Source organism: Notamacropus eugenii, chromosome 7 (genome assembly GCF_028372415.1).
Source record: "Notamacropus eugenii isolate mMacEug1 chromosome 7, mMacEug1.pri_v2, whole genome shotgun sequence".
NCBI classification, from domain to species: domain Eukaryota; kingdom Metazoa; phylum Chordata; class Mammalia; order Diprotodontia; family Macropodidae; genus Notamacropus; species Notamacropus eugenii.
This window is the reverse complement of record NC_092878.1, coordinates 119,887,549-119,899,828: the sequence shown is the minus strand read 5'-3', so window position 1 is coordinate 119,899,828 and position 12,280 is coordinate 119,887,549. Positions and strand designations below refer to the sequence as shown.

Sequence of the window (12,280 nt, the reverse complement as noted above, 5' to 3'; positions counted from 1 at the left end):
TGTTCTGTGATTTATCTCTGGAAAGGGTTGCTGGGCCACTAAGATGTTCAGGGACTTACCCAAGGTAAAAGGATCCCAAATCTTTCTGATTCTTACTCTAACCCACTATGCCTGCTTCTTTTTCAGGACAGAGCTGAGAATAATTTAAGAATATCGATAACTTCTTTTCATCAGCAACCACTGTTTTGGTTTTTTAATTTTTTTTTTAATGAACAAAATTTCATTTATTTTCCTTCCCACTCTCTCCCCATTGCCAGAAAAAAAAAACAAACAACAAAATCTTTATATCAGATCTGCATAGTCAAGCAAAAGGAATTCCTCCATTGTCCATTGCCTTAACCTAGAGCCTTTTACATTCTTGTGTCTGCTTGCCCTTGGCAGCAATCTGCAGATAGTCACCTCCATTCAGGTTGCCATCACCTTCAGCCCACTAGCAGAACTGTTAGAAGTCACAAAAGAATCGGCAGATGCTGTGTCTGAAGGACAGGTCACAAAGGGACAGACAGTCCACATTTTATGAATATGCTTGTTATTTCTGGGGCACAGCTGAGAAAAGACTCTAAAACACTATTTTTATTATTGTTCAGACTTATGAATTCCTTGGCGAGGGGAGCTCTCAGTAAGGAGTCTCACTACTGATACAGAACAATGCCTGATTGGCAATTTATAGTCTTAGAGACAGGAACAGCTACATGGCGCAATAGTGCATAGAGTGCCAGGCATGTAGTCAAGACTCATCTTCCTGAGTTCAAATTCAGTCCTGGATACTTATTAACTGTGTGATCCAGGGCAAGTCACTTAATTCTAGATGCCTCAATTTCCTCATGTGTAAAAAATGAGTTAACCACTCCAGTGTCTGCCAAGAAAACGCCAAATGGGGTTGTGAAGAGTCAGACATGATTAAAAAAAAAAAGTCTTAGACAGCAGGTTCACAAACTATGTATGTGTCTGTATGTGTATATATACATACATATGTGAACATAGCAACATGTAGACCATATATACAACATATATGCTATATATCTAAGTAGACATCATATCTTCTACAAAAAGTTATAGCCTATTTGCTCATTGTCTATATTTATTTCTTCATTTTTTCTTGTCTTATTGCTATAGATATCATTTTTATATAATATTGAATAACAAAAGGGTTATTGTGCTATATTCACAAATGTGTGCATATGTACACAACATACACGTACATGTGTGTACATACATGTACACACATACTTATTATGTATGTATATCTTCCTGACTCTGAGATGGGATCATACTATAACTATATCATCCAGTCATAAACATTTATTAACAAGTACTTTGTGCTAGGAAGCATACTAAGAAAATGGGGATAAAAACAGAAGCCAAAGACAGTCCCTAGTCTCAAAGAACTCAGAATTGATCAGGGGCTGGAAATTGTTCCTGCAGAAGATGGGATTTTAGTTGGAGCGAAAGAAAGCTGGAGAAGCCAGTAGGTGGAGATGAAGAGGAAGAGCATTCCAGGCATGTAGAATACATATGTTGATATGCCACCATAACTGAATTTATCAATAGAAATAGATTTTTTTGCAGTGTAAATGTTTACTGTTCAATTCAACATGATTTTATTAAGTTTCTACTGGGCTTCCAGTGCTAATAAATGCCTTACTCTAACGTATAAGGAAATATATGGCATAACCTTTGCCCTCTAAGAATTGATTTGAAAGTTGGGAGCATTTTCTTGCTGTATGTTCCTTAGTCCTTAAGAAGGGGCTAAGTTTTCTATAAAAACAAATCATCAATATAGAGAACAGTAGCCCTTATTTCCTTTTGTTCTTCTGGTTTTTTTAAATACTCCATTTTGTTTCCCTTACATGGTGCACCATTTTGAACATTTAGTCAAGGGAAAAATACAAGATTCTTTTGTTACCATTCTATTTTGTGTGTGGTGTGGTGTGTGTGCATGTGTGTATATGTTTGGGGTGCATGTTCATGTGCATGCGTGCATGCATGCATGTGTGTGTGTGTGTGTGTGTGTGTGTCTGTATGTGTGTGTGTGTATTTTGGATTGGATCTGGGGTCTCATTAGTGTAGGCAGCTCCTGACTGGGAAATTCCCTCTGCCAAAGCAAGTGAATCAGTGCCTGCTCTGTAATGTATGATGATTCTTCAAAGACGCAGAGTTTAAGTGATTTACCCAGTGTCACTCAGCTTGAAACATTAAATACTATACTTTAATATTAATATGCCAAAGGAGGCCAAAAAAAAAAAATCTGGCATCATAATTCCGGCTTAAAAAAAAAGAAAATGGCTAACGTCCAAGCAGGACAGCTCCAAATGCTGCCTTCTTGATAGGATGGCCTCTGGTTTTTCTCCCCAGCACCATGTAAAATGGAATGTGGCATTTGGGAGAGGGATTGAGACAATGGAATGTACTCCCGCATGATGACAGCACACAGCTGGCCTGTCCAGTCCTCCTAAGGAATGTTCGAGACGGCCTCTCCTGCTTAGGCTTCTTTGTGATTCTTGTTTTTCAACCAGGTGGCATCAATTGCTGGTTTATCTTCTCATAGATTTAGAAACAGAAAGGATTTCCTGAATCAGCCAGTCTAATTCTCTCATTTAAAAGTAAGGTAAAGAACAAGGATTTTTCATTTAATTTCAGGTCTGTGAAGTTTAAAAAAAATGATCGTTGTATTTCAATATATTTTATTTTCTTTTGTTACTTTTGTATTTTATTTTATTCCCTTAAAAATGTTCTGAGAAGGGGTTCATGGGTTTCACCAGACTTTTAAAAGGGCCTTGTCCTGAACCCCTACTCTAGTCTAGAGAATACAAGGTTTGCCCAAAGTCAGAGATTTATAAATATCTGAAATGGAATTCAATCTCAGGTCTGTTAAGTCCAAATCTAATGTTCTTTCCACTAAAAAGAATTATGCTTCTCCCTTCATTCTTCTCCTACATCTTAGGATTTCCGAGTTGAAAGGCACTATAGATATCATCTCAAAGAGCCTCTTAATTTTAACAATAAGATAACTGAGGTTTAGAGAAATTATGTGATTTGCCCAATGTCACAGAAGCAAATGAAGTTGAAATTTGATGTCAAAGTGAGTGACTATAATTCCAGCGCTCCCTGCATTCGACTTTCAAAAAGCTCTTCCCAATTCACTCTTGGCAGCTGATTGGGTGTGAAACTATGTAACAAAAAAATGAGGGGTTTGATCCTGACTGACCAGGAGAATGGGAGTGCCATTAACTGAAACAGGAAAGTCAAGAGGAGAATCTATTCTGGGGGGAGGGGGATGGAGATGACAAATTCAGCTTCGACCATGTTGATTTTAGGTATCAGTAGGACATTTGAGTGGAGATGTATGTAGGCTATTAGGAGTGTGGAACTGGAATTTAGGAGAAAGTTCGGGGCTGAAAGTTTGGTAGTTCTCTGATGGGCATTTGGGCAGGATTAAGGGCACAATGATGTGGATCTTTGGTTTTATTATTGTGGGAAAGTCCCTTTCCATGGCCACATATTTACTGTGTATAAGCTATGATTCCTGACTTCCAGGCTCATCCTCTATCTAGTACACCAAGTCACCTAAGAAGAAAGCTTATGTCAGTTGTCTTCTCTAAGGAGGTGAACCATGGGGTCTTGAGATAAGTCAACATGTTTTGTTTGTTTGTTTGTTTCTTAGGAGCATAGCAGCTACAGATCATGAGCCAACAGATGCACGGAAATCATTTCCTTGTTTTGATGAGCCCAACAAAAAAGCAACTTATACAATATCTATCGTCCATCCAACAGAATATAGTGCACTTTCAAATATGCCAGTAGAGGTGAGTATGCAAACAACAAAATCAAAAACTACTGATGAAGACTGTCTGGATACAAACCAAGAGGGTTCTGTGCCCTAGGGCTTTAAAATTCTTCAACATTTCATTGTATCCATAGACTCACAAATAATCCCTCGATTAACTTAGGGAACTTATTAATGAACAAAAAGATATTTATTAAGTTCTGTTATTTGCCCAATACTCTACTAAGTGCTGGGGATGCAAATACAAAAGTGAATCCCCTGACCTCCAAAAGATTATATTCTAGTAGATGGACATGACATATACAGGGACATTTCAATGAGCATGTTTTGGTTTGGAAATTTACAGAAATGATGAGTGGAATCATAGTACAGGAGACTGACACAGTCTTTGTAGAACCAGCAGCAGTAATGATTTGATTATAATTTCAGAATCTTCAAAATTTAATATTAAAATCATTAGAATTAAATTAATTAAAATAGCAATATTTTACAAATGACAAAACATTAAAGGAATTCTTGATCTGATAGTATGATTTCAATCTGTTCTTACCAGGGTTTTAGCTTTCCTCTAGCCACAATTTTTCTGTTTTTCCTCTATGTTGGGGAGGTTTTTTGGAACCAACAGAATCTACTAAATCAATGAGTTTTTTGCTGATCTGAAAAGATGCTTTTTTACCAGCTTAACAGAAAGTTAACTGACAATTAATTATGTTGTCTGTAGAAAAAAAATAAAATCAATAACCCAGTATTCTTGTTCTAAAAGCAAATGACAATTGATGGACCTTTTAAAAAAATTACAGATTCACATGTTATACATATAGTATATTATATACACACATATATGAATTAACTCCTCATTAAATGTATAAATACATAAGATTTAGTACTGAAAGGAACCTTAAAGCTCATCTAGCATTTATGAACAATCAGCATTTATTAAAGTTTATTAAGTGCTAAGCACCATGTTAAGAACTGGAAATACAAAACAAGAAGAAAGACAGTCTCCCCCATCAAGGACCTTTCTTTCTAATATTGATTTAGTTTAGTAATATCTAGCACCCCCTGCATTTTTCACGCAGGGACACTGGGCTTTGTCCCTAGCAGGCAAGTGATTGCCTCAAGGACTGGGAAATCTGCCCAAAGGTGGGAGTCATAAAGCACCATTGACAGGGATTTTCTTCCCATAAGGCAGTGGTCTCCAAATATTTTTAATCAGAAAAAAAAAAGTGTGAGCATGCACTCCCAACATAGCCACGTTTATTTACAAATTGTGCCCACATACTTCTGTGTTGTTGACTGTCCACCACCACCACCACAAAAATGTGTAAGGGTAGGGATGGTGGTGGTGGTTTTATTCTTCATTTGTACCATCTGAGGGGCACGTATCCCAGTAATCTGGGGAGAAGGTAATTGGTAGGATAGGGGTAGCAGATCACCTGGGAAATGACTTATAAAATACTTTTTTTAGATCTAGGAATTTCATCACCTCTTAGCATTCCTTACCCCGAAATAAGGATTTGAAGGATGGACACTTTGAAAGGGGCAAAACTAGGGAAAGAGATAGGCCTAAACCACAGTTTGAGAACCATGTTTTCCTAGGAATATCTCTGCCTTCTCCTATCTCTGGGGTTTTTTGCCCCTGGAAACTTTGTCCTCCCAAGTTGCTTAAAATTTCCCTGAGTCAAAGGTAGGGTGAGTCTGGAGCCAAGGTGCACCTAGAAGGGTGGGGTGCACTCTTATTCCTGCTTAGTACTTCTCTGAAGTCATGATACCAGGATCTCCACCTCTGGAAGAGTCTCCTCAGTATTTGTGGAGTCCAAATTTCAACAGCATGGCTGAGAAAGGTCTACACTAGAAATAAGAATATACCACTCAGAACTATGGTCCTTGCTTGCTCTGACTGTAAACCCTAGTCTCTATTTCCTCCTCTGTAAATGAAGACGGTTAGACAAAGCTGTCTTCAAGTCTGGCCTTAGACACTTGCTAGTCGTGTGACCCTGGACAAGTCATTTAGCCCTATTTGCCCCAGGTCTTCATCTATGAAACGAACTGGAGAAGAAAATGCAAACTACTCCAGTATCTTTGCCAAGAATACCTAAATGGGGTCATGAAGAGTTGGACATGACCAGCTGACTAAACAACAGACAAGGCTATCTCTAAAGCTCATTGCAGCAGTAAAAGTCTGTGAATATCTGGGATTTGGATTCCATTTGACTATATACCTTAGTATCTGTAAGAGCTGAATGAGCCTTCCTTAGTAATCTTGAGCAAGTAATTTCTTTTCCTCCAGGGTCTCTATTGAAACCAAGAAGCTAATCTAAATGATCCTTAAGGGCTCTTCCAGGGCTAATGTTATACTTTCATGGATTGAGATTGAGGAATTGGTTTCAATTCTTCTGTTAGGGACAGGACTAATGCCAGCACCTGTTAGTTCAAGTTCTATGTTGGGATGAAATCAGACACTCAAAAGTTATTGAAAAGTTTGAAAAAAGGAGGTTTAATTTGCCCTACCAAATGCAGCAAGGTTATGCAATGATAAATATTTAGTGATTAGTAATTTCTATAGCCTTGGACCCCTACCCTCCTTCATCTTCATATGAAAATGAGTCTGATCAGTAGGGTAGAGTATTGTGATAGGATGGTCTTCAGACATCCATCCAGTCAACTGACTCCATGTAGGTGGGACCTTTTTATTTCCTTATATGACAAGGAAGCTTTGAGTTTAACAAGTCTGAGGATAGCTTTGCTGCTTTTTAGAGAAAACTAATCTCTTTTGAGGGAAATAAGGAACACTAACCCAATCACAAACCTTCTTTCGCTCACTCCTGTCTCCCAAAAATATCTGTTTGCAGTAGGAATGTCCCATATGCTCTAACTTCCCAGTAACGAGACTGAGGATGTCACATGTCAAAGAAATAGCTGACTTAAGTGCCTAATTTACCAAAACAAAGTAGTTTTTGAATCAAAATTAAATATTGTTAGATTATAATGACCAAAGTTGGCCCTGAATGAAACCTATGAGAATGTATCTTTGCAGAGGTGGATGACTATGGATATAGAACTCTGAATATACTTTCAGGATTAGACTGATATGTTGGTTTGTTTTACTGAATTTATTTTTCTCATTAAAAAAGGACTTTGTTACAATGGATGACTCTCTGAGAGGTGGAGGGGGGGAAATGCATTAGGAAATGAAGATAATTTAAAAACAAAAAACATCACCAACTTTTAAAGAAAGAATAATTAGTTTAATCAGGAAGTCATCCAGTACTTAAAGGTAGATAGTCTGCACCCCACCCCATCATTAGCCTCCTGGGGTCTCTATTTCCCTCTACAGTCTGATGTCCCTCCCAGTGGTCTCTCATGCCACTTGCCTTGGGTGTGATTTGTAGTATTTGCCCCAGGTAAAAAGTTTCTAGTTACATTTCTGTTAGGCAATGGTGTTTTCTCTCTGGCTCCAAAGAATCAGACAATTCTGATGACCATATCCCCAAAGGTAAGATGCTTCTCATATTCAGGAAAATGATTATTGATTACCCTTCTACTAAAATCCAGTTGAATTCACAAATATGTATCCAGGAGCTAATTTGTGTAAACCACAAGAGGAGGCATAGTCTCGCTTTTGTAGCATGGTCCTTTCTGTCTCTGTCAGTTTGTGAGTGTGTGTGTGTGTGTGGGGGGGGGGGGGGCGGGTGGGGGGTGGCATAGAAGCAGGAGTGGATCTGTAATTCCAATGACATCAGAAGCTCACAGATAAGGAAATTTTATCTACCAATGCAAGTGGTCACCTGCTCTTAGAGTCTTAGTTATTTAGTGCACAGAGAGAGAGAGATTTATAATGTCACAGTGCAAATATGGCCAGAGACAAGATTTGAATTCAGATCTTCCTAACTCCAAGGCCAACTCCCTGCACCTTATGTCATACTATCTTTCTATGGAAAGACAATGAAACATTTGACCCATTTACATTTCAGTGTTCCTCAGGAAACCATTGTCTTGGAGTAGTACAACCCTTTGGTATCAGTACTGTTCATTCTTTATATGACAAATTAAAAAAAAAAAACTTTTTCCCTAATATTTTATTTATTACATGTGTTCTTTCCTTAAACTTGGATAAAGAATTTATCACTAGAAATATAGTAAATGAGCAAACATTGGTCTGATTTAGGCATAAATGATAATGATGCTAGCAAATAAACAATGATTTTTCATTTCCCAAAGAGAGAAGAGCAAGTAGATGACAAATGGGTCAGAACCATTTTCATGAAGTCTGTCCCAATGAGCACATACTTGGTGTGCTTTGCCGTACATCAATTTACAAGTGTGGAAAGAACTTCAGCTAGAGGAATTCCCGTAAGTTATATTTTAATTTATACCATAAATTATATTTTAATATCACATGCTTGGGGGTGGAGCAGAATTTTCTAATTTTTTCCTCTTTTTCGTTCCTTTCTTTCCTTGAGAAGTGGCTTTGCATAGAGAGCCAGAAAATCTAGTCACTCATTAGTGTCTATGAGGTTGATGTCATGACAAATATGCTTCAGAGTTTAAGCCCAAGGGGCACACAGTCCATGATTCCTAAGTGTTACATGTAAATCATCAAGCCAAGCTAACAATCATTTATTAAGTGTTTACTATGCACCAGGCACTGTGATAAGTGTGGCAATACAAATACAAGCAGAGAGGAAGACAATCTCTGCACTCAAAGAGCTTATATTCTATTGGCAGAAGAAAACATCTAAAAGGATGCTGAAAAGTGGAATTGTATTGGGAGTTGGAGGATAAGAGAATCTTAGAGAAAGTCTACAGATTCAAGAGTGGAGCTGAAAGAGGAATAAAGATATGGCTGGCCTGGATGCTTTCCCTAAAATGGAGAGGATTGAAAAGAAACAGACAATCAGAGGAAGGTTCCCCCAGAGGCAGAGTACAGTACACTTTTCAGTATGAGAAGTCCAGAAATAGAATGACCATAGCACAACAACCAATAATCAGTCAATCATCAAACATTTATTACAGACTATATGTACTAGCCATTGTTCTAGTTACTGGTGACATAAGACAAAAAAGAAACAAACATAGTCATTTAGAAATGTATAGATATAGGTCATGACAGACAAACATATAATTAGAACAGATAATAGTGTTAAAAAAATCATTGAAAATCAGATATAAGCTCCAAAATACCACAGAGTTCAAATAAAATGATGCCTTTATATGAATCATTAAAATCCTTTTCCTTATTCCTCTAAAATTTTATCATACCATTTGTGCACATCTCTTTATCAGGTTCTGCTTTGCATGAGTGAAAAATTAGTTATTACATGTTTGTTATGGTTAAGGCACTGTACCACAGTTATCTGTGTACTTCCCTGATTAGATTCAAAGTTTCTCAAAGGAAGAAATTATCTTAGTATATTTCCCCAGAACCTGGTACCATGACTCATATATAAGAAATGCTTAATAAAAATGTTTGTTGAATAAGGCAGTGAGTCCTAGAGCATTTTGAAATTTGGACACAAGACAAGAGTATCTCTTGCTATCACGGTGGGGAAACAAAGAGTATTTCTCAGCTCCTTGTGAATCTGACTTAAATAGAAAACTAAGACACATAGCCATGTTATAGTTATACAAATTTCCTTAAATTTTGCCATGTGCTCCTTACTGTTTGTATTTGGAACCCACTGTAGAGGGATCTATCCACTGTCCCCATAGCATGCACTAAGCACAGTCCAATGAGGGTATTAGCCATGAGCCACTGACCCTGCTCAGGTTGCTGTTCAGTCATGTCTGACTTTTTGTGACCCAATGGACTACACTGTCCATGAAATATTCTCAGCTAAGATACTGGAGTGATTTGCCATTTCCTTCTTCAGTGGATTAAAGCAAACAGTGGTTAAGTTACTTGCCCAGGGTCACACAGCTAGTCTGTATTTGTTGTTGCTTTTCTGACTCTTTTTTTGACCCTATTTAGGGTTTTCTTGGCAAAGAGACCAGATCTGCTTGCCGTTTCCTTCTGTAGCTCATTTACAGATGAGGGAACTGAGGTAAACAGGGTCACACAGCTCGTAAGTGTCTGAGGACAGTTTTGAACTCAGGAAGGTGAGTCTTCTTGAATTCATGCCCAGCTCTCTATGCACTATGGCAACACCAGCTGGTGAGGCTGGATTTAAATTCAGGTCTTGCCAATCAAACTACCAAGAAACATTTTGTGGAGCTAGAAGAAATGATAACATAAATCATCTGGAAGAACAAAAGTTCCAGAATATCAAGAGAATTAATGAAAAGAAATGCAAGGGAAGGTGACCTAGCCACACCAGACCTTAAATTGATTATAGAGTAGCAATCATCAAAACTACTTGACTGAGAAATAGAGCAGTGGATCAGTGCAATAGGTTAGGTACACAAGACACAATAGTCAATGACTATAGTAATCTACTGTTTGATAAACCCAGAGACTCCAGCTTCTGGGATAAGAATTCTCTATTTAACACAAATTTCTGGGAAAACTGGAAAATGGTATGCAGAAACTAGGCATAGACAACATCTTACACTGTATACCAAGATAAAGTCAAAATGGACACACAGTTTAGACATAAAGATTGATACTGTAAGCAAACTAGGAGAGCAAAGAATAGTCTACCTGTCAGATGTATGAAGAAAGGAAGAATTTATGACCAAACGAGATAGAGAACATTATGAAATGCAAAATGGATGATTTTTGACTATATTAAATAGAAAAGTTTTTGCACAAAGTCAATGCAACCATGATTAGAAGGGAAGGAGAAAGTTGGGAAACAATTTTTATAGCCAGTATCTCTGATGAAGACCTCGTTTCTAAAATACATAGAGAATTGATTCCAGTTTAAAAGAAAACAAGTCATTCAACTGATAATTGGTCAAAGGATATGAACAGGCAGTTTTCAGATGAAGACCTTAAAGTTATCTATTGTCATATGAAAAAATGCTCTAAATCACTATTGATTAGAGAAATGCAAATCTAAACAACTCCGAGGTACCACATCACATCAATCAGATTGGCTAACACGACAAAACAGGAAGATGATAAATATTGGAGAAGATGTGGGAAAGCTGAGACACTAAGGCACTGTTGGTATAGTTGTGAGCTGATCCAACTATTCTGAAGAGTAATTTGGAACCATGCTCAAAGGGCTATAAAAATGTGCATATCCTTTGATGCACCAAAACCACTTCTAGGTCTGTTATGTCAAAGAGATCATACAAAAAGGAAAAGTATAAAAATATTTATAACAACTCTTTTTGTGGTGGCCAAAAACTGGAAATTGTAGGGATGCCTATCAATTGGGGAATGACTAAACAAGTAGTGACATATGAATGTAAGAGAATACTATTGTGCTATAAGAAATGATGAGCAAGCGGGTGGACTTCAGAAAAACCTGGAAAGACTTATATGAACTAATGCTGAGTGAAGTGAGTAGAACCAGGAGGACTGTGTACACAGTAAGAGCCACATTTTGTGATGACTAACTTTGATAGACTTAGCTCTTCTCAGCAATGCAAGGATCTAAGACAACTTATGATGGAAAATGCTGTCCACATCTAGGGAAAGAACTTTGGAGTCTGAATGCAGATTGAAACATACTATTTGCTCTCTCCTTTTTGTTGTTGTTGCTTTGATTCCTCTTTCTCATGGTCCTTCTCATTGGTTCTAATTTTTCTTTACAACATGACTAATGTAAAAATATGTTTAATATGAATGCATATGTAGCACCTATATCAGATTGCATGCTGTCTTCGAGGAGGGGGAGGGGAGGAAAGGGGAGAAAATTTAAAACTCAAAATCTTGTAGAAGTGAATGTCAAAAACTAAAAATAAGTAAATAAGTAAGTAAGCAAATAAACAAACAAACAAATAAATAAAATCAGGTCTTTCTGACTCCAGGCCCAGGGCTCTATCCACTGAGCCACCTAGCTGCCTTCTTCAGAGTTGGTTTTCCTACACGCATATTTCCCATGAGCAAATGTCCCCACTCAAGTTACAGTATTTATTCTGGTGGTAAGTGCTACTTTGATATGACCTCCAGCCCCAGTAAAGGGCACTTCTAGTAAATATCAATGTGAGGTGTGAAAATGAAACACCACAGGGAAAAGCAAGAGCTTTTCTACCTTGCGTGGGTCATGCAGATTATTGCCAATGACCTTTTCCTTGCTTAATATAGCAACAAGAACTTTATTTAAGATTGTTCTTGGCTTTCATTACACAACAGATGTGTATTCTTTGCTAGCTAGAGCTCTTTTTCTTCTCTAATTCCATTGCATCTACCTCCATTACCCTATTGGATTTATGGTGAAATGGACTCTTTATAAATTGCTTTCAGTTTGCCATTGAAGACTTTCCTTATTTTGGGAATCTAGGCAAAATTAAATAGAAGGTTTAGAAATCATAAGAAATAATTATGGTGATATATACCATATGAGAGGGCAATTAGGTGACAACAGCGATTAGATAACCAGG

General features: G+C 37.5%; 1 protein-coding gene across 1 annotated transcript in view; it reads left to right on the top strand.

Annotated features, from left to right (window-relative positions):
- Positions 1–12,280, top strand: part of ENPEP (glutamyl aminopeptidase) — a 117,488-nt gene that overhangs the window by 22,704 nt on the left and 82,504 nt on the right. Inside the window, exons 2-3 of the mRNA XM_072624419.1 lie at positions 3,665–3,806; positions 8,009–8,140. Of these exons, the coding sequence (XP_072480520.1) occupies positions 3,665–3,806; positions 8,009–8,140 (274 nt within the window). The remainder of the gene's footprint in view (positions 1–3,664; positions 3,807–8,008; positions 8,141–12,280) is intronic.